This window comes from Ochotona curzoniae, unplaced genomic scaffold (genome assembly GCF_017591425.1).
Source record: "Ochotona curzoniae isolate NIBS_2020 unplaced genomic scaffold, NIBS_Ocur_1.0 contig_66, whole genome shotgun sequence".
NCBI lineage: Eukaryota > Metazoa > Chordata > Mammalia > Lagomorpha > Ochotonidae > Ochotona > Ochotona curzoniae.
Genome location: NW_024466512.1, coordinates 5,074,906 through 5,096,132, shown reverse-complemented (window position 1 = coordinate 5,096,132; position 21,227 = coordinate 5,074,906). Strand labels below are relative to the sequence as shown.

Here is a 21,227-nt window from a genome sequence, read left to right as displayed (position 1 = left end):
AGCACCTCCTCTCCTGCTACAACGTGTAAGCCATTGTCAGCTGCCCCTATAAACACTCTGAATGAGCTGTTGGGGGCCGCACTGATAAGGGTCAGTTGGTTGCTGTATCTCGTTGTAATTAGAGCTGTTTGTCACTGTCACTGGTGTGTGACATCGTTTTAGTGGTCGAGTGGATGCACCTGTGGGAGAGGAGGTGCCTGCACAGCCCAGAGCCAGGAGGCAGGAAGCTGCTGCTGGATCCCCAGGCTCCCCAGACTGAACCTGGGGCGGACAAGGGCACCGCCAGTTGGGGCACAAGTTCCCGGTTGGCCGATGCAGCTCACGACCTTCCTTCTGATTGGTCGGTGAATGCCAGGCCCTCTAGGGACTTTGTGATGGCGGCCAGACTGGCTCCCATGGGTCTGGGGAGCTACATGTAAACGGGGGCGTTCACCTCGGCCCCAGACCTGGAGTTGCCCTGCCTGTACCTGTTGCCCTACACGAACTCCTCCAGACAGCACCAGCAGCAGGACCTCATTAGAAAAACTGCTGACTCCTGGGGGTTAGAACTGCTGAGCAGCTAGAACCTGTGGCATCCACTGTCCTGCGCCCTCAGTACAGGGAATGCCCCTTGGCAAAGGACGGTCAAGGACAGCTAGAGCTGAGCGGGGGAGACTGGGGCCTACCTTTACATTTTAGGGGTTCACTCACAGGCATATTTTGAATTCACCCCCAGAAGCAATTATTTCTGTCTTGTTGATGGATACAAGACTTGACACTCAGGATCTCTAAGAAAGAAGGCAGCAGAGGGCACAGTGTTGTGGTGAAGTGGGCTAAGCAACAGTTTATGATGCTAGTTAGATCCTGTTAGGCCACTGAGGCCTGAGAACTCATTAGGCCGTTGGATATGAACCCCCAAACCTGAAGAAACTGAGTGCAGGTAGATGATGTCAAGACCAGTGGGATGTTTGTTGTTTGGGAAAGCAAACCACCAAGACGACGCCCTGCAAACTTGATACGCTCAGCCCTGGCTGTTGCAAGCACTGAACCAGCGAGGTCTCCACCCCACCCCACCTTTCCAATCAATGTCTTCCCGCCTGGTCACAACCACCAGGGCTATATAGGGAGGAAGCCAGGAGCCAAAAGGTCCATCCGGGTCTCCCACAGCGATGGCACGAAACCAGGCACTTGAACATCTACTGCCTTCCCAGGCACGTTAGCAGGAAGCTGGAACAGAAGTGGAGCAGCCGGGACCTGCACCAGTGTTCTGACATTGACGTGGTCTATACAGGCAACTAATTCAGAAGCCATACCACCCTTACTGCCCACCTATGAGTCAGGTGACACTTACCCATCATGACCTGGAACCCAAGGTGGGGACTTTGTTGCATAATCACCCCCCTCCAAGACCCCTGAAAGCCCCACGGGCCCTCTTGCCGTTGGTCACTTTATCACTAACGTGCTTGGGCCCTCAGCCTCGCACATATCCACCTGCTCTACTGCTTCCCATGACAGACTCCAAGCCCGGAAGGCAGTAATCTCTCCACCTTCTCCCTTCTTAGCTCACTGTCCCTGAATATGGCCCACATGTGTCTGTATTCCTCATGTGAATAAACCTGACCACTTGCTTAAGCTGTGTCAGTGCCTGCACTTAAAATATGTTTAAAGAGGCAAGAACCTACGAAACAGGCCCGAACCCATAGCCCAACAAAATGGGATCTGGCATCACAGTCAGCAATTTAACTCACGGTGCCACGATAGCCCCCCCAAAATTACTTTTAAAGACATAAAAGGGGGTCTTACTAGCACCTTCACTTCTTGTCTGTGGATTTCCCTGATGTGCATTAGATTACCCAAGGGAACACACTGTGTAAGGAAAAACAACGGAAGGCTGGAGCCACACGTGGGCACATTTCCCCTGCAGGACCAAGTCTCCTTTCACATGCACATTCTGACAAAGTCTCCACACTCTCGCTTCCAGCCCAGGGCCGTGCATCCCCCTGCCCCTTGGTGGGAAGGCACAACCCTGGAGCTGGGCCCCCACCCCCCCCCAGGCAGCGGGGCATAGGAGCCTCTGCTCCTCCTGAGCGGAGGGCTGAGCTCCCGGGACAGTGCGCCCCTTGCACCTGCCCTTCTTGCAGTGATTCCAGAGGAAACTGCCCTTCACCCCCACCTTGGCCTCCACCCCGGCCTGACCCCCGGCCCCGAGCTTAGGCCGACTGTTGTGAATCACTGAGCCTAGGATGCACTGTCTCACTGTTTCAGGGCCTGAGCTAATGCAGTAAGGGAGAAAATGCTCATTTGCAAGTCAATCAAGCCAGAGGCTGCAGAGCGAATAACGCTCCTCTGAGCCTCCGTTCATGCAGGGGAGGAAGTCTTGAAACAGTTTTAAAGAGTTTTTCCTATAGGGACTGCACTGTATTATTCATTTGAACAGATGGGGATTCATTACACAAAAACAATTTCCACACACGCACAAAGGAAAGCACACACAATTTTACAGAAAATAAAAGCATTCACACCATTCACTGCACAGAGATAGAAACATGAAAAACAGGGTCCCCTGTTGAGAGGAAATGTGAATATATCCACACGTGAAACATCAGTCACGAGAAAGAGAAACTGGGGCTAGTGGCTCAATCAGCTAATCTTCCTCCTGCGAGCGCCGGCATCCCAGCTGCTGCACTTCCAGCTCCCAGCTTGTGGCCTGGGAAAGCAGCGGAGGATGGCCCAAGGCCTTGAGGCCCTGCACCCACGCGGGAGACCCAGAAGCAGCTCCTGGCTCCTAGCTTTGGATTGGGTCAGCTCTGGTCATTGGGACCAGCAGATGAATGATCTGTCAACCTGCCTTTCAAAGAAAAATTCGACAATCCCTTAAAAATGAAAAGACAAACTAATTACTGACACAGAAGAACATTCAAAATACTCAGAGTAAAAGCAGAAAAACACAATGGAAAACTTCTACCACCACGACAAATGTCGGTGTGTGCCCAGGAAAGGCGTCGCTGAGCAGGGAGCGACATCCACCCTGTACTCTGCATCGCGTCTCTTCTGCGGATTACAGAAGGAAGCTGGCATGGGCTGGGGCACACATGGAATAGAGCCCAAGCGCAGAAGCGACAAGTGCCTGGTCAGACCACAGGGACAGCCTACACACGTGTTACAGGTAAGCTTTATTGTAAATGTAAAGAAATGCTGGGGGAAAAAAATGTGTTGTTACAGAGTAACCAAGCATGAGTGTAACTCAGGACTGATTCTTCACACTGAAGCCCAGGATGCTGACAGAACAGTCTGCTGTCGGCCAGCCGCAGTTTCCAGAAGCGGACTGCTGGAAAGCCAGGGCCCGTCACCAACCCTTCCTGCATGGAGTCCACACAACACATGGGGCAAGTTCCACGCAACACTCCAGGGACCCCTTTCTCATACAGAAAACATCTGTACCAGCCGACAAGTTGTAAAAACGTATATAAATTATGAAAAGGACTTGAGTCAAGGCCACCTACATTCCGCCTTACAAAGTGCATGCGCGGACACCTAGCCGACTGTAGACCACAGCATCCTCAGATGCACAGCAAACTGCAAGTTCACGCACGTCAGCCTGCCAGCTAGAAAACACCGAAACACACGCATTCCGCAGTCTTTGAGCACACACGGAGTGGAACGCCGGCGCCGTGGCACAGCCGTCCTGGCCCCTGCCGGCTCGGGGACAGCGTGGCACGTGGCACCTCAGAAGGACAGGATGGTCTTGTTGATGATCTCCACCGCCTCCTGAATCTCGTCCTCCTTGATCACCAGGGGCGGCGCAAGCCTGATGATGTCGCCGTGGGTCGGCTTGGCCAGAAGCCCGTTGTCTCGAAGCCGCAGACACACCTTCCAGGCATCATAATCTGCAGAAAAACGGTCGCACACCCCCTTGCTGCACGGGTGGGACAGAATCCCAAACCTGCTAGAGAAATGGTGCTCCACGGGGCCGGTGCAGGGGCTCAACTGGCTAATCCTCTACCTCCAGCGCCAAAATCCCATATGGGCACTGGTTCATGTCCTGGCTGCTCCACTTCCCACCCAACTCCCTGCTTACAACCTGGGAAAGCAGTGGAGGATGGCCCAAAGCCTCAGGACCCTGCACCCATATGGGAGACACAGGAAGAGCCCCTGGCTCTTGGCTTCAGATCAGCTTAGCTCAGCACCAGCCATTGCAGCCATTTGGGAAACAAAATAGCAGATGGAAGAGCTTTCTCTCGTTATCTCTTTCTCTCTGTAAATACACCTTTCCAATGAAAATAAATAAATCTAAAAGAGAGGAAGTAAAGACAAAAGGAAGGCTGGGAGGGAGGGGGGAAGGGTGCCCAAGCTGCAGGCTCGCTTTGCTCTCAGCCTCACCATGAAGCCCTGCTGGCTTCCAGCAAGCACACGGGCAGGTCGGAACAGGACAGCAGTGCGGCCTTTCCCCAGCACATGCCAAGGCAGCTGTGGCACAGGCCGAGCAGCCCTCATCCAGAACACCTGGCATCACACGTGGGGAGACAGGCACCTGTGCACGATGGGGCATCCGAAGGCTAAGGCCCAAGCCGGACCTTATAGGAGCAGAACCAGGCCCGATTAGCTCCCAGTGCCACCATGCAAGAGAGAGCCAGAGCTCTGACACACTTAACTCTAAATCAAGCAGGTGTCAACAGCAATGCTGCAGAAAGCACTGTACTAGCAACATGTTTCATTTCGGCACGTACCTTTGGTGTCTCTAATAACGATGGCGTTCAGTAAGCCCTTCCCTCTCACGGCAGTCACGATGTCGGAAGGCAGCTTCATGAGCTCATTTCTCAGGAGGGCACCCATCTGGTCCGCGTTGGCTGCAAGATTCTCTTCTTCCAAAACCTACAGCAGAGAAACATCACAGCCCGGTGAACACCGGTCCTTTGCCATTGCTCCTGGGAGAGTGACTGCATGCAACCGGGCAGGCCATTCTCATTCTTGCCAGTGTGGCCCCTGGGGGCTAATTGCCAACCAGACACACTCCCTCTGAGCCGGCTTGCATCACAAGTCTGCTGTTACTCTGTCTTCATGGCAAACTTAAATTTAAAACTTGTTTACTGCAACTGTTATGTTGAACACATCACTAGAATTAATATGATTTTTAAACTGCAACAAAGTAATATTTTCCCTTAAAAACTCCATTCTTCAATAGACTTCAGCAGGAATTCAGAACATTCAAAATCCACCCATAATAAAAAGCCTTGGTGGTCCCAGGCAGCGGGGGTGTCAGATCTGCAGGTACCAGCCAGCGCGCCAGAGCCCCGGCAACCACAATTTGGCATGGTGAGGCTGCGGTTCCCTTGTGCCCCTGGAATCCTTCCTGGGTGACTCATGTTCTTGAATACTTGGCAGTTTTACCAAATTCCTTCCCGCACCAGGTGGACCACACTAAAAGTTACTCCAGCTCTGCCTGGAGAGGCAGCTGCCACACGGCCGCTGCTGTTTACCTCGAGCGCTGCGATGGCCACGCGGCAGGCGAGCGGGTTGCCCCCGTACGTGGAGCCGTGCTCCCCAGGCTTGATGGTCAGCATGATGTCGTCATCACACAGCACCGCAGACACCTGCAAGACAGCCCGGCCTGAGCCTCCCTCCGCTCAGCACCGCGGCAACGCTAACATGCGCGGGGTGCTCCAGTGGCAAACAGAACACAACATCATGGCATCCCTTCACCTCCCCTCGAGCGTCGCCGGTCATCACTGGGAACAATTAGTAATGCCATGGCCCTGAACGCCAGGACAAAGGACAGGATGCACAGGGACACTTTCAAGGAAAAATGTTTCCACTCAAATTCCATGCCCTGGTAGATCCCGAGGTGCGCTCAACTCCTCAGTTGGAAGTAACGTGGAGCACACCCTGCAGCCCAGAGGGCTGGCATTTGATGGCTCAGAGGACCTGCCACGCACCTGGCAAGAGCTGACCACCTGCTGCTAGGCATCCCTGCCACAACCAGTTGGTGAGCAAACTCCCCCCCACCCCCCCACCCCCGCCGAGGCTCACTCCTGAGGGTCAGGGCAAGCAAGGATGAGTGGCACTTACAGGGTATAAGCCACCAGACAGGGCCTTCCCCAGGAGCACAATGTCAGGCCTCACGTCTTCGTAGTCCACAGCCAGCCACCGACCGGTCCTGGCCAGGCCTGTTTGAATTTCATCAGCAATAAACAGGACCTATTGGCAAACAGAGCAATATCATCGCTAAGCACGTTCGTTTCCACAGGGCAAACAGCCCCTTCACTTTACCCCATCCAAGCCCCAGGACAAACATGCGATTCTGACATGCCCCCTCGGGCTCTGGGCCTCGCTGACTGCCACCAGGGCACCAGGACGGTCACCCGTCATCCTGGCGTCCACTGTGCAGCCTGACACACGGCAGGCCCTCACACGCTTCTGCTGGGGGAGACCCATGCCTGTGGCAGGGCAGACGGCTACACTGGAGCACTTCACACTGCTCCACCCGGCCGGAAGATGCTTCCCACAGGCTGGGGGACCGCCCCAGCAGCTCACTAGCCTCTGGGAACAAATTAATTCAGCTCCGGCTGGCACACAGATCCCCAAGCACCAGGAAGTCCTCCAGCTCTTAGGAAGGTGTCCCCCACAACCTAATGAAGAGGGGATCCCCGGCACTGACACCACATGCAGGACCCAAAGATGTGGGGGGCTGGGTAAGACCTTCATCACACAGCAGCTAACATGGCCTACCTGGTGCCTGGTGCACAGCTCCCGCACGCCCACCAGGTAACCGGGGTCCGGAACCACGACACCTGCTTCGCCCTGAATGGGCTCCACCATGAATGCGGCAACATTAGGGTCCTGCAGGGCGCGCTACAGAGGGAACAGGGAGATGGTTCGTTGAGTTTCCTCCTCCTGCATGCCCACCTGAATCACAGGCTACGCAAATAAAGTCTGCACCAGCCTATTCTGACTCCACCGGTATAACCTTTGTCACGGACAGTCATCCACCAGAGGCACCAATCTGCTGCCATTTGCAGGACCCCACATCAGGGATACAGCCTAAGGGGATGGCCCTCAACACCACCTGCAGGACCCCACATCAGGGATACAGCCTAAGGGGATGGCCCTCAACACCACCTGCAGGCTGGTAACGTTCTGCCCTGTTTCTGTAAAAAGTAGCAGAAGACTGAGAAATCTTGTCTGGTAATTAAGGAATATTGATCAAAGTCAACTGATCTGAAAGACACATCTCACATGGCTGGCTGATTTAAAGATCAGCTCACAGAACACTGTGAAACTTTGGCTTAACTTACGTAAACCACAGTTTCATAGGTGTTAAGTGTGTTTTTAATCCTTGTGCAAGTATTCACAGCTTCAGCTTCTATGAGCACTGAGCCCAGCACCGGGGCCCCAGCACGTACCTCAAGGGCAGGCAGGTCGTTGTAGGGAATGACCTCAAAGCCTGGCATGAACGGCCCGAAGCCATCGTAGCTGGAGGGGTCCGTGGAGGCAGAGATGGCGGACAGTGTCCGACCCCAGAAGTTTCCAGCTGGGAAGCAAAAACAACCAGTGATTATTGCAAGGAAGCCCCCTAATTCCATCAACACTTGGTAGCCTAATGGCTAAGGTCCTCGCCTTGCACTCACCAGGATCCCCTATGGGCACCAGTTCTAATCCCGGCAGCCCCACTTCCCATCCAGCTCCCTGCTTGTGGCCTGGGAAAGCAGTCAAGGACGGCCCAAACACTTTGGACCCTGCATCCACATAGGAGACCTGGGAGAGGCTCCAGGCTCTTGGCTTCAGATCAGCACAGCTCCTGCCATTGCAGCCATTTGGCTTGGGGAGTGAATCAATGGCCAGAAGATCTTCCTCTCTCTGCTCGCCCCAGGGAGCTGACGAGGACCACTCCAAGGCTCCTCTTCCAAATAGCTTCATTTTTTTTTTAACATTTATTTATTTATTTATTCCGAAAGGCAGAGCTACAGAGAGGGAGAGACAGTAAGAGAGAGATACTCCACCTGCTGGTTCACTCCCCAAATGGCTGGCACTGCCAGCAGTGGCTTAACTTACTACACCACAACACTGCCAACAACTTCTTACAAAAACAAAGCACCTGCAGTGTTCATTGCTAAAACTCAAGGGCCAGTCACACCACATCAAGGACACAGCCCTAAGACACAACCCAGTCCCAGCACCAACAAAACAACCTCCACTGGAAGGCCATCTAACTAGCTGGGAAACTGCCATGAAGAAGCTTGGTAGAGGAGAAATTAAATCCTACAGCCATTCATTTCACATCGGGGAGAAGGGAGGTAAAAAGTTAGGAAAGAAGTAGTTCACCAGCTACAAAGAAATAACTTAGAAAAAACCCACGGCCTGGAAGCACCTTATTATTTTTTTAAGGTTTATATATTCATTTTTTCTTGAAATGCAGGTTTACAGAGAAAGACAGTGAGAGACACAGGGAGATCGTCCAACCACTGGTTCACTTTTCAAATGGCTGCAATGGCCAGAGCTGAGCCGAATCGAAGCCAGGAGCCTGGAGCTTCTTTCTGCGCTTCCCACATGCATTCAGGAAACCCAGGACCTGAGCCAACCTCTGCCACTCTCCCAGGTCATGAGCAGTGAGCTGATCAAAAGTGGAGTAGCCCGGACTCAAACCGATGCCCGCAGAGGATACCAGCAGCACAGGTAGAAGACTAGCCTGTTAGTCCACCATGCTAGCCCCTCATTATTTTTTTTTTCAAAAGACATGTTTGCTTATTTATTTGAAAGCCAGAGTTCCAGAGTCAAAGGGAGAAACAGAGGAGGAAAGAAATCTTACATCCCCTGGTTCACTCCCCAGACAGCCACACAGCCAGGGCTGGGCCAGGCTCAACGCCAGAGCTCCGTCAGAGTCCCTCAGGTGGAACCATCTTCAGCTGCCTTCCCACACGTCAGCAGACAGCTGGATCGGAAGTAGAGCAGCCAGGACACAAACTGGCATCTATGTGGGATGCTGGCATCCCAGGCACCGGCTTACCCTGCTAAGCCACAATGCCCACCCCGCTCATGCAGGTTAATGAAACCTTTAGCAAATAAGGTATCATAATTAAACCAGCTTTTGATCCCGTCTGTTCACGTACCTGCGAAGACAATCTTGGCTTTGTACTTCTGAATCCCCTTCACCGTGTAGCCCCAGCGCCGAGCAATCTTACAGGCAGTCTCTCCAGCCTCCACCCCTGCAGCAAGGGCCATTTTCCAGGTTTACAACAGAGTGGACGAAGGCAGCCTGGAGTGTCTCTCTTGCTCCCTCTCCCTCTCTGTCTCACACAAACTCCTCACCTGTGTTCATGGGAAGAACTTTGTGGTAGTTGAAGAGCTTCGTTACATACTCCTCATATTCACCAAGGACGTCGTTATAGAAAGCCCTGGACGTCAAGGTCAGCTTGTCCGCCTGCACCTTCAGGGCACTCACGATCTTGGGGTGACAGTGCCCTTGGTTGACAGCACTGTAAGCACTCAGGAAGTCAAAGTATTTCCTGCCTTCCACATCCCACACGTAGACACCTAACACACACAACGGAGGAGAGGAGCAGCAGGCATTGATTTCTGAGGGATTATTAAGACTCCCATTCCAACTACTCAGTTTCAACATGCACATTTAGCGCAAACAGCAGGACAGGCGTGGGGTGCAGCAGTCAGGACATCTCCAGGTACACCAGCACTGCAGGTCAGAGTGCAGGGTTCAATGCCCCGCTCTGCTCCCACATCCACTTGCTGCTGGTGGTTCACACAGTGAGGTCTAGGCGCCCACGCAGGAGACAGCTCACTCTGTGAGGTCTAGGAGCCCACGCAGAGGGCTGCACTGCAGAGCCGAAGGCCAGGGTAAAGCCACAGCTGTCGCAGACAATTCCCCCATCTCTTTGAAATAAAGCTTTAACAAGAGTTGCATAAATATGCACACATACTATGACCTCTGAAATGAAACCTTTACCTAACTAACATTTAGGAGCCAACACTAGAATTTAGAAGTAGGGAAATTACGTGTAACAGATACAAACATTCATGTAGGCTATAAAACATTTCCAAATCATAATCTTTGTTTTTATAAAAGGCAGAGGTTGACTCCCCAACTGGCCACAGTGATTGGGAACTTCCTCCCAGCCTCCCACGTCGGCATGGGGGCTATCATCCCAGCACATAAGGCACTGGATCAGAAATGGAACAGAGGGGACCCGAGCAGTGCCCACAGGGGATGCCGGTGCCGCAGGCTTAACCCAGTATGCCACAGTGCCAGCCCCTTGGATCGTGTTCTTACAGCGATCCAGTATCCAGAAATGTAATGACTCAACAAATAGATAAATTACTGAATATAAAAATAGCCAGAGAAGCTGGATACTTCTCCAAAGACACCCAAGCAGATGAATAAGCATGAAAGATAGTCGACATGAGACATTAGTGAGATACAAACCCAAAGCACAATGAGGTACACACTTCATACTCCCTGTGATGCGTGGGGGCCATCCCGCCCTGCCCTCGCAGGCCACAGGCAGGGAGCTGGATGGGAAGCAGGGCTGCCAGGACACAAACTGGCAAGGGGTCTCTAAGCTACTGTGCTGGGTCCATATTTTTCTTTTTTTTTTAAGATTTATTTACTTTTATTGGAAAGGTAGATTTACATGGAGAACCAGAGACAGAGAAAGATCTATCCCCTGGTTCACTCACGTGGCCACAACGATCCAACCCGAAGCCAAGAGCCTGGAGCCTCTTTTGGGTCTCCTACATTGGTGTAGGGTCCCAAGGCTTTGGGCTGTCCTCAACTGCTTTCCCAGGCCACAAACAGGGAGCTGGATGGGAAGCAGGACTACTGGGATTAGAACTGGTGCCCATATGGGCGTTTGCAAGGTGAAGACCTTAGCCAATAGGCTACTGTGCCGGGCCTTCTATTCTTATAGATAATTCTTTCTTTAGTGGGATCTGTACTGTGTGATTTTTTTTTTAACTTTCATTTAGCCTAAGGTCTTCAAGATTGATTCACACTGTAGCAGGTGTCACACCTCCTTTAGTGACTGAGTGATGTTCCCCTGTGGCCTGGGTCACCGTTGGGTCACCACGGCTCAGCTGCTGACATCTGAGCTGTTTTTTATCTTCCAGCTTTTGTGAATAGCGTTACTGCGAATACTGGAATTTTTCTGGTTCAAATGTATGACTTCCAGCTATTTTGTCTATGTTCCTACGTAGGAGTAGAAATTACTGAGTTATGAGAATTCTGTGTTCAGTTTATAGCCAAAAACTTTAAAAAATATATACATGCAAGCCTGACATGCTGTCCTAGTGGCTAAAGCCTTACATGTGCTGGGATCCCATATGGGCATCGGTTTGTGTCCTGGCTGATCCACTTCCCTTCCATTTCCTTGTTTGTGGCCTGGGAAAGCAGTTATCTCTCCTCTCTATATCTCACTTTCCAATAAAAATAAATACATCTTTAAAAAAAGAGAGAATAGAGAGAAAATATCTGTAGGAATCGCAAGAAAAATCTGAGATAGAAAGCAATCAGTTGAGTGGCTGCACTAGGCCGTGAGCAGGAGGGCGTGCGGATGGCCGAGTTGGCTTCCTTCTGCCGGCTGCACAGGGAATGCACTTAGTGCCACTGGATACTTCATTAGGGAAGAGCATACTGCAGATGTTTCATAACTGCTAACAAGACCACTGACCACAGACATTAAAATGCACTGAGTGGGGGGGCCCGGCGGCATGGCCTAACGGCTTAAGTCCTCGCCTTGCATGCACCGGGATCCCATATGGGCACCAGTTCTAATCCCGGCAGCTCCATTTCCCATCCAGCTCCCTGCTTGTGGCCTGGGAAAGCAGTCGAGGATGGCCCAAAGCCTTGGGACCCTGCACCCATGTGGGATATCCGGAAGAAGTTCCTGGCTTCGGATCGGCATAGTATCGGCCCGTTGTGCTCACTTGGGGAGTGAATCATCGGATGGAAGATCTTCCTCTCTGTCTCTCCTCCTCTCTGTATATCTGACTTTCCAATAAAAATAAGTCTTAAAAAAAAATGCACTGGGGGAAGCGTTGGCGATGCCACCCTTTTCCCACGTACCACACAGCGTTAGATTCTTTCCCACCTGAGCTCATCAGAACCCCCGATGAAAGCTTGGATGAGCAACTAGCCCACACGGGCACTTGGGGGCAGACCTGGAGCCCAGCAGCGGACCCACAGGGCCCACACTTCACTAACACAGGTGAGGAATTACTTCTGTCAAAGAAGTCCCTCCACTTTTGTAAACCCAGATTTCTGCTTGTTCAGGAGTTAAGTCTATGCGATAGTAACAGGCCCCACACAAAACACAGGCAATTAACAAGAATGTGTAATACTCAGATTGTCATCTTCTGGCACTGAGCTAAGTAATTAAACTGTGGTTTTATTTGGATGAAGCTGTTATTTCAAAATGTAGTTTAAGTCACCATTTGGCAACCATCAGTGTGAGCAAGAATCCGGAATCACCAAGAGATGCTGGAACCGTGAGCAAGGCCTTTGCCAAGTTTCAAATTGTCCCTCTGGACACCTGCTCTCAGGGGGAGCACAGGGACTCCACGGATGGACAGCCAGGCAGGCCCCATGCCAGCAAGGGACGGAGGTGAGCAACAGCAGGAACAAACAGAGAGCCAGGCTCCTGAAGGGACTCGTGTGGGCAGCACAGGGAACAGCAGCAAGCTCAGGCTGCGATGGATTCTACAAAACTACTGCCCTGCGTACTTCAAAACCATCCAGGATCAAGAATGCAGAGAAAGATGGAGGAACTGTTCTAAATGGAGGATCACAGGGCCTGACCACTGGGTGCAATTCACATTCCAGGGTTTTCTTCTGCTGTCACTGAGGAACAAACTTCTTACAATTAAGGGGTATCCGGAAGGCAAGGGCTCATTAAGCCCTACCGGATGCTGGCCAAACAGCACTGGGGCCCTGGGACAAGTTCCCCTAGCTGTCAGCAGCATAGCTAGCTAGAATTTGAAAAGGTGGGTGCCGGCTCTACAGCGAAGGATATTTTTATAACAAAAGCCAAGATAAGGAGGCACGTTACTCCAGACTCCATTGCTGCCAAGGAGAGGGCGGGCAGGGTCCCACGGGAGGACCTCGGCAGCACTTGCTGCTGCAGATCTGCTGGTTGGCGCTGGAAGCTGGCCGCTCACTTGGGGGTCCTGGAGGTTTGGACCACAGTAAGAAATGCGGAATTGGCTTTCTTGCTGGCTCCCCCCGCCCATTCCAGCCCTGATGGCAGAACTTAGAACATGCTAGAACTTCTCCCTCAGCAAGCACAAGGAATGAGATCTGGAGCAGTCCCGGAGGCTACACGAGGGAGCTGTGGCACTGTCACCTCCTGACTCTGATGATTACACTTCCATGCTAAAAGAAAAAGCCCTTGTGTTTCAGGAAACACACACCATGTTTTTATGTGGAAATGTATGCTCGGAGGGCTGGGGGCAGAGAAGAAAGGGAACATAATGAAGCAAGAATAGTAAGATGCTAGCATTGGGGAAATCTGGGTGAAGAGTAACAGAAAGCTTGTAGTCCTCTGTTACAACATCTCTTCATTTACACTTAAAATTACGCCACAGGCTAAAAGACAAAACAGTGAGGGCTGCGGTGTAGGACTTCCCTGCTCTTCTCAAGGTCCCTCTCAGGGCCCCAGGACTGGACAGACGGAGTTCATCTCCATGGCCCCTCTGCACCCAACACAGCAGCTGGAGAAACCGCAGCCGCAGCAGTCAGCACGTCCGGGAAACGCCCAGCAGGCAGCCCTCCCTGGAAGGGGCTTCGAGGCAGGTGGATCCCGGCAACGTACCCTTTCCCCGCTCCAGGGCCACGGGCAGGGGGTGGTAGTTGTGTGCGCCGTACTTGGACTCTCGCTCAAAGATGTACTCCGAGGACGGCGGGCCCTGGACGGTCTTTTTCGCGGCGACAGACGTGGCAGAGGCCAGTGAAGAATGAACACCTCTGCGGAGCACGGCGACAGTCTGCAAGCAGGCTAGTTTGGAAAACATCGTGTCCTTCTACAGCCAGAGAGAGAGCGCGCATTAGGGACAGGAGTCAGTGCCTGCTGAGCGTCCACCCCCTCAGCACGGGCTGGACACCCTCCGGAGGCCAGAGGAGACCGAGGGACAAGGAGCTGCCCTGCACAGGCTGTCCTTGGAGAGGGGCAAGGCGGACTGACCTCCAAGAAAAAGAACAGGTGTGGAGAGGCAGGGGAACAAGCGAGGGCCAGGAGGAGGTTAACACCAACAGCAGACACTATGAGAAGTAAATCTGCCAGCTCAAATATCAGAAAGCTCCGTGGCAGGCTGGCATAGTGGGGCAGCGGGTCACGTCGCCCCCTGTATCAGAATGCTAACAATTCAAGGCCTGGCTACTCCGCCTCTAGCCCAACTTCCTGCTGACGCCCCTGGCGGGGAGGGGGAGGCAGAAGAGGATGACCTGCGTGCTTAGGCTCCTGCTGCCCATGGGAGAGGCCCAGACGCTGTCCCTGGCTCCTACCCCGGACCCAGCTGCTGCAGCTACAGAGGGAGTAAAGCAACAGATGGAAGATCTGTCTGTTGCTGTGCCTTTCAAATAAATGCTAAGACATTAAAGGCACCATAAACGTAAAAGGCAAAAAGGCTGGGGAAAAAAATGATTTGTAACATTCTACTTCTATAACCGGAATAGGCCAAAATAAATAAATATATATATACATATATATATATGTAAAAGATGAAAACAAGCAAATGCCAAGAAGGACGGTTATTCCCATAAAACCTGCGCTCCAAATGCAAGTGTCTGAAGGAGAGCAAACGGAAAGCACACTGCGCTGTCACTTGGGTAAGGAGCCTCTACACCACCACGAGGCGCTGGCGCTCCCTCCCGTGCCTGGGTCTCTCCAAGTCTCACTCCTCTCTCCAGCCCCACCACAAGCTCTCCCTCCCCTGCAGGCCATGAAGCAAGCCCAGGACATGGCTCTAAAGACAAGTGAATTCACCCTTCAACAGAACTCTCCCAATGAGTCACACCACGCCTCATCTCACAGTGCTGTAGATGCAGGCTGCCAAATTAGCCAAACAATACTCGGAGCTTGGCTTGCTTCCCTTTCAGCTTGGCACTGTAAATCCAGTATGTGGAGGAATGTGTAATTACTAAACAACCCCCACTGTCGTTTGCCAAAGACTCACCAATCTTCCTTCTTCCCACGGTTCACACCAGAATACAGATTTTAACCTGAGATCCAAGGAGAGTCTTCAGAGGATCCTACAACTCCTGAAAGGAAAGTCAGGACTTGAAACAGAAGTATTTTCTTCCCCAAAGAGAAAATCCCACAAGTGTCTCCCAAATTCACTAACAAAGTTCAATGTATCAATAACAAAAAGAAAGCGACAAGAGAACGCTTAGATTCCCACTGCTGGCAAAAACAAAAGCTTACTTGTGGCATAGCATGCAAAGCTGCCGCCTGTAATGCTGGCACCCCATATGGGTGCCTATTGGAGCAGGAGCTGCTCCACTTCCAATCCAGCTCCCTGTTAATAACCCAGAAAAGCAGCAGCAGATGGCCCAAGTGCCGGGACCCCTGTCACTCACGTGGGTGCCCACAGTGGAATTCCAGGCTCCTGCCTTTGGCTGCAGCCACAGACGGGAACCAACAGTGGGTAAAAGGTGTGTCCCTTTCTCTGCAATTCTGCCTTTTAGGTAAGTAAATAACGTTTGTAAAAATTAATTAAAAAAAAAAAAGACTAAGTGAAAAGATTCTTTGAGATGAGGTAAACTAAACCTTTCTATACAAGAGTTACCTGCCCAGCTAGTCCAACAGAAATAGAATTAAAAATCTATTCATCTGTGGGAAGGGTGGGGGGAATCCCCAGTGCCTATAAAACTGTATCACATAATACAATGTTAATAACAATAAAAAAAAGAAAAAAAAATCTATTCATCTGCACAAATCTGACAACTGCTTAAAGATGTTTAAGGATGCGTTTATTTGGAAGTCAGAGCTACACAAAGAGTAGGAAAGACAGATCTTTTATCGGCTGGCTCACTCCCCAGATGTCCACAACGACCAGGGCTGAGCTATGCCAAAGCCAGCAGGCTTCATCCTCAGCTTCCACATGGGAGCAGGGCCCAAACACTGGGTCATCCTCGGCTGCTTTCCCAGGCCATGAGCAGGGAGCTGGAGCAGATAGCGGAGTGACTGGGACTCAAACTGACAAAACATCAATCTAAAGTCCGAGGCCTGGGAGACCTGGATAGTCTCAGTGGCAACAGACGTGGCAGTGGCCAGCGAAGAATGAACATGTCTGCTGAGCACAGCCTAGTGGCTTAAGTCCTCGCCCTGAACGCGCCAGGATCCCATATGGGCGCTGGTTCTAATCCCAGCTGTTCCACTTCCCATCCAGCTCCCTGCTTGTGGCCTGGGAAAGCAGTGGAGGACGGCCCAAAGCCTTGGGACCCTGCACCCTCATGGGAGACCCAGAAGAGGCTCTGGGCTCCTGGATTCAAATCGACTTAGCTCCAGCTGTTGTGGCCACTTGGGGAGCGAACCATCAGATGAAAGATCCTCCTCTGTGTATATCTGTCTTGCCAATAAAAATAAATCTTAAAAAATAAACAGCAATATTCTAAATGTCCCAGGTTAACAAGGAGTTCATTCAGGAAGAACAGCTCAGCAGCTGCACACAGTCAGGGCCCCAGAACCCTATAAACAGCCTTCAGTAAAGAGCCTCTTGTGCTCCAATATCGGGCTTGGCACTAAGTGAGGAGTAGCACAGACTGAAGATCAGCTTAAAAGCAGCCAACATCAACAACTTCCTTTTCCAGAAAGGTCTGAGAAAGCAGGAAGGGAGCGTGGAAGGTCTGGGGTTTGAGACCAGGATTTAAACTCTCTGATGAGGCTGTCCATCCGTCCGAGTCTCACAGCCCGTGGCAGGACACAGGCTCGCCTCAACCAGGAGTGTCACTGCAGGCTGACCGAGTTAACGCCACAGTGCCAAACCCAGAACAAAATGGCCACTCATCCAGCTCCCTCCTGCTCTACCAGTCACAGGGGTGCCTGCCAACTCCTGGAACTGTCCCATTTAAAAAAAAAAAAAATGCTTCTCTTTTAAACGGCTATTTTTTCCTTAAAACCTCTTTACCTACTGCTAAAAGCATTAGCAGAGACCAGCAATTACCTAAAATTTCATATTTAAAAAAACTAACCTAGCTTTCTAGGCACAAAAACTACACACATTGGATTTTTTTTCACCCTCCTCTTTACAACACCCTGCGCAAAGACTCCTGGGAGCCTTAAGCTCTTCTGTCACAGCTTGTAACACCTGTCATGGCTGTCAACCTGTAACAGCCACTGTGTCCTAACCTAACCCAGATCTGACATGTGCCTACAAAGAGTATGGTCATTCTGACAGCCCCTGATCCAGCTGGGTAGCCACTATCCGGCCGGTCACATCTAACCCACTCATGGTGCAGCAGCAGCTGCTTCAGGAGTGCGCAGGGGGCCTTGGGGTCAAGGCGCTGGGTCGGGGGGCGGGGACAGATCCCAGACTCTGGTCTAGCTAACGGCACCCCCTGGAAGCAGCAGCAGGTAGGTGGCTGAGCAGCTGGATCCCTGCCACCACTTGAGATCCTGCCCCACCCCGCGCCCCTCCCTGCAGTCTGACGCAACCTTAGCCACTAAGGGCAGCTCAACAGAGAGAGAGAATGTGAGGGTGGAGAAGGGGCGAGAGGGAGAGAGAGGAAAAGAAAGAGCAAGGGGGAAGGAGGGAGGGAGGGAGGGAGAGAGAGAGAGGGAGAGAAAGAGGGAGAGAAAGAGAAAGCTCAGATTCCGCAGCCTCCAAGGCCAAGATCACCCATTTTGCTGGCTCACACTTAACGGAAAGAAGAGATGAGAGAGCTCTCCCTCCCCAGCCCCCACCCCGTGAGAAGGGCTCCCATGACAGACTGTCACACTGCTGAACACTAATCCTCCCATTTGTTCTGCAGCAATCATCAGTGTAACGTCACGTTCAATCTGAGCAAATCTGACTTTGCCATTGTTAAATATTTATTTTTCTTGAGGTTGCCATTCAAAATACCGACCTTTCTCAGATGTTTTGCCAACTAACGCCCTTCATTAGGTAATCACTATTCTGGATAAAATTCAACTAGGCTGCGTCAGGAGCAGCCAGGCAAAGCCTTACTACTGAGACTGGACTGGGTCAGCGCGCCCACACCCTCCACACACCTCCAAGGCTCAGCCCATTCACTGCTCAAAACCGAAGGCCGACACCACCCCTGCACTCCCTGCTCCAGGACTCACAAAAGCCAAGTGTAATGGGGCGACCGTGGGAGGAAACACGTTAAAGACCCCCTCAGAGCAGGGGAAGACGCTGCATTAGTTATCCTGGCTTTGCAGAGAATAGAGAACGCACAAGTCATCCTAAGTAAACAGCATGGGGGAAAAAACAACCCAAAACAACAGGCAATTTCAACTCTTGTGCCACGAGATTCGACCTTCCTCTGCTTTTTGTTTTTTTTTTTTTTCAAAGTCAGAACTAGATTTTCGCAAAAACAGAACTGGATATTCTAATGAAAGGAGCCTATTGTTTTAGTCCAGCAGAGTAAGAGAAAGTTTTCTGCCCAGAATCCAAAGGACACGTTTGCAAATCCCCCTGCGGCCCGGAAGGACAGGTCTGTAGGGGGAACGTGGAAATGGACCCCCTGGGTTCCCAGCGGCCACTTTAACCCCCTACATTCGTGGCCTCCGTCGAACTGGACAGTGGACGCGGACGCCAGGAAGCGACTGCGAGGCCCGAGGAGCCGACGCGGCTGCCAGGAGGGAACGGGGTCGAAGACTCCACGGGGAGCCCACGGGCCGTGACACCTGCCTTCATCCCCGCGTCCCCACCCGGACCAGGGCAAGAGGTAAGCCGGGGGCGGGAGGAGCAGCCAGGCCCGGAGCTGCCAATGCCGGCACGGGCGCCCGCGCTCGCCGTCCCCAGCAGCCAGGACGCGCCCGCACCCGCCCGAGGCCTCCGCCCCTGCCCGCGCCCGCCACAAAGCCGGGCCCGCGCCGCCCCTGCCCGCCCGAGCCCCCGTCCAACCCGGCCCAACCCTGCCCACCCCGGCCCGCCCGGCCCTCCCGGCCGCCCCGAGCCCCCGCTCTCCCCCAGCCATCGCCGGTACCTCACGGCGCCTCAGGCAGGAGCGGAGACTCGCCACGGCGCGCGTCACAGGGCTTAAGAAGAGCGGCTTGCGCTCCGTCCCTCCGAGACGCCCTGATCGCCCATTGGCTGAGCCGTGAGACTGCGCACCAATCACACAGCCCCGCCTATTCTCCCCGCCCCTGGCCTCGCCCCGAGCCACGCGGGGAGAGGGCGGGTCCTCGCGCCGTGGGTTCGAGCCACGCGCGCACTCCTGCACCGAGACCTGCTGCTGTGCCCAGGCCGGTTCCCTTCCTCGCTCACTCTCCTGCAAGGACGAAAGCGATCTGCCCTTTGCTGGTGCCCAAGGGACGACCGTCCGCTGGGTCCCAGGCCCTGCCTCCCATCTTGGATGCACCACGCAGCTGCGCTTCCTAACCCTCCTCTTGGGTCGTCGCCGCAGATGGCCAACACTCGCCTATCTGCTGGCGGGCGCTCCAGCAGATACATTCCAGCAGATAGGTATATTCGCAGGCTCCAAATCAGTACCCGCGGCCACACCGTGCTAGAAGGGGAACCCGGACATCCTTTAGTCTCCCTCTCCATTGTTCCAGATCCCTAGGGAGGGAGCGCAACTGACCCGGAGTTAACTGACCAGCACACTCCGTCCAGCCCCAGGGATCCTCCAGGACCCCCAGCCTCCTCCGTAGGAACCTTTTGACCCCAGGGGCAAGTAAACTAAGAGGAACCCTTCACAAAAGGCCAGGGAGGGGCCACCAGAAGCCACAGAGAGGAGGAGTGTGAGGAGGGGTCGCCTGCTTTGGGCAAGCGTCCTGGGCGACCCACGCTGGAGGGAGCTGGTGATCACGTGGCCTCTGCTGCCAGAGGCCCACCTGTTGAAGCCATTGGGAGAGCAGAGCCCCCGGTGCAAATAGGCACAGGTAAGGGCAGGAGTCACGTGGACGACCCAGCTGGGCACAGAGTCAAGTCCACACTTCCTGGAAAGGGGAGAGAAATGATGTGAGCAAGAGGCCCAGCTACGTCCACTGCCCTGGACCAAGGTCATGGGCGTCCACTGCCCTGGCTGTTGTGCAGCTGGAGCTCACCAAAGCAGAATCTTTATTTCCTGTTGTCCCTTCAAAGCCACGAATACAGTGTAATTAATTCCCAGGGTGTTAGAGATCTCTGAACAGGGACCAAGGTTCCTCACCCCACCCCTACCTGTCCTGCCTCACAAACCCCAGTAGGGATTGAGCCAAGCACACCCTGGGAGGCCCAGGAATTCTTAGTTATGCTTGGCAAGTAAGAGCAGGCAAGTTCAGGAAGGGAATGTGACATCCCTGACCTGAGTCGTGTTGCAACACTCTTGGCTTCACACAGTTTTGTTAACCCAAGAAGTGCTCCCAGGCAAGAAACGGCTGAGGCCCTCTGGGCTTAACTGCTCTCTTATCAGTGGGTGTCTGCAGACAGCACAACTCCTTTGTGGCCTGTAAGCTGCTGGCAGTCCACCAAGACACAGCGGTTACATCTCCTGGCCCTTTATTTGTGCAACTGAGAGAAATGTAGGGTTCAAGGACACAACACAAGGACTTTTTTAGTTTTGGAAATTTTTATTATTTATTTGAAAGACAGACTGAGAAAAGCAGACACAGAATGTCCATCCACTGGTCACTCCCCACCTGCCCCCAGAAAACCCAGGCTGGGCTGGGAGGAAGCCAGGAACCCAGAATTCAACCCAGCACTGGGGCTAGTGCTGCTTGCACCCCAAGGTGCACCTTAGCAGGAAGCTAGAACCAGACAGAGCCAGGACTTGTTCCCATGCAGACACCCCAGTACAGATCTTAACCACTAAGCTAAATGCTCACTCCTCTTCATTTATTTCATTTATGTTTAAATATTTTTGTTGGTGGTTTTTTAAAAGATGTATGTGTTTTGATTGGAATGACAGATTTACAGAAAGAAGGAAAGACAGAAAGAAAGATCTTCCATCTACTGGCTCACTCCCCAAGTCGCCACAACGGCTGGAGCTGTGCCTATCCAAAGCCAGGACCCAGGAGTGCCTTCCAGGTCTCCTGCACCAGTGCAGGGTCCCGAGGCTTTGGGTCATCCTCCTCTGCCTTTCCCAGGCCACAAGCAGG

General features: G+C 52.7%; 1 protein-coding gene across 1 annotated transcript; it reads right to left on the bottom strand.

Moving 5' to 3' along the window:
- Window positions 1-3,139: 3,139 nt before the first annotated feature.
- OAT (ornithine aminotransferase) lies at window positions 3,140-19,192 on the bottom strand. Its single transcript, XM_040991969.1, has 11 exons — window positions 19,133-19,192; window positions 15,152-15,238; window positions 13,794-14,019; window positions 9,283-9,507; window positions 9,084-9,179; window positions 7,380-7,507; window positions 6,706-6,828; window positions 6,046-6,174; window positions 5,457-5,570; window positions 4,707-4,851; window positions 3,140-3,866 (listed from the first exon to the last, which is right to left on the bottom strand). The coding sequence occupies exons 3-11, from the start codon at window positions 13,990-13,992 to the stop codon at window positions 3,706-3,708; spliced, it is 1,320 nt and encodes a 439-aa protein (XP_040847903.1). The 5' UTR covers window positions 13,993-14,019; window positions 15,152-15,238; window positions 19,133-19,192; the 3' UTR covers window positions 3,140-3,705.
- Between the last annotated feature and the right edge of the window lie 2,035 nt (window positions 19,193-21,227).

Excerpts from the sequence above, each read along its gene's own strand:
- OAT (XM_040991969.1), bottom strand. The coding sequence starts at position 13,992 with ATGTTTTCCAAACTAGCCTGCTTGCAGACTGTCGCCGTGCTCCGCAGA. Across the intron at positions 6,175-6,705 it reads AGCTGTGCACCAGGCACCAG|GTCCTGTTTATTGCTGATGA; the intron begins GTAGGCCATGTT and ends GTTTGCCAATAG. Across the intron at positions 3,867-4,706 it reads CGTTATTAGAGACACCAAAG|ATTATGATGCCTGGAAGGTG; the intron begins GTACGTGCCGAA and ends GTTTTTCTGCAG.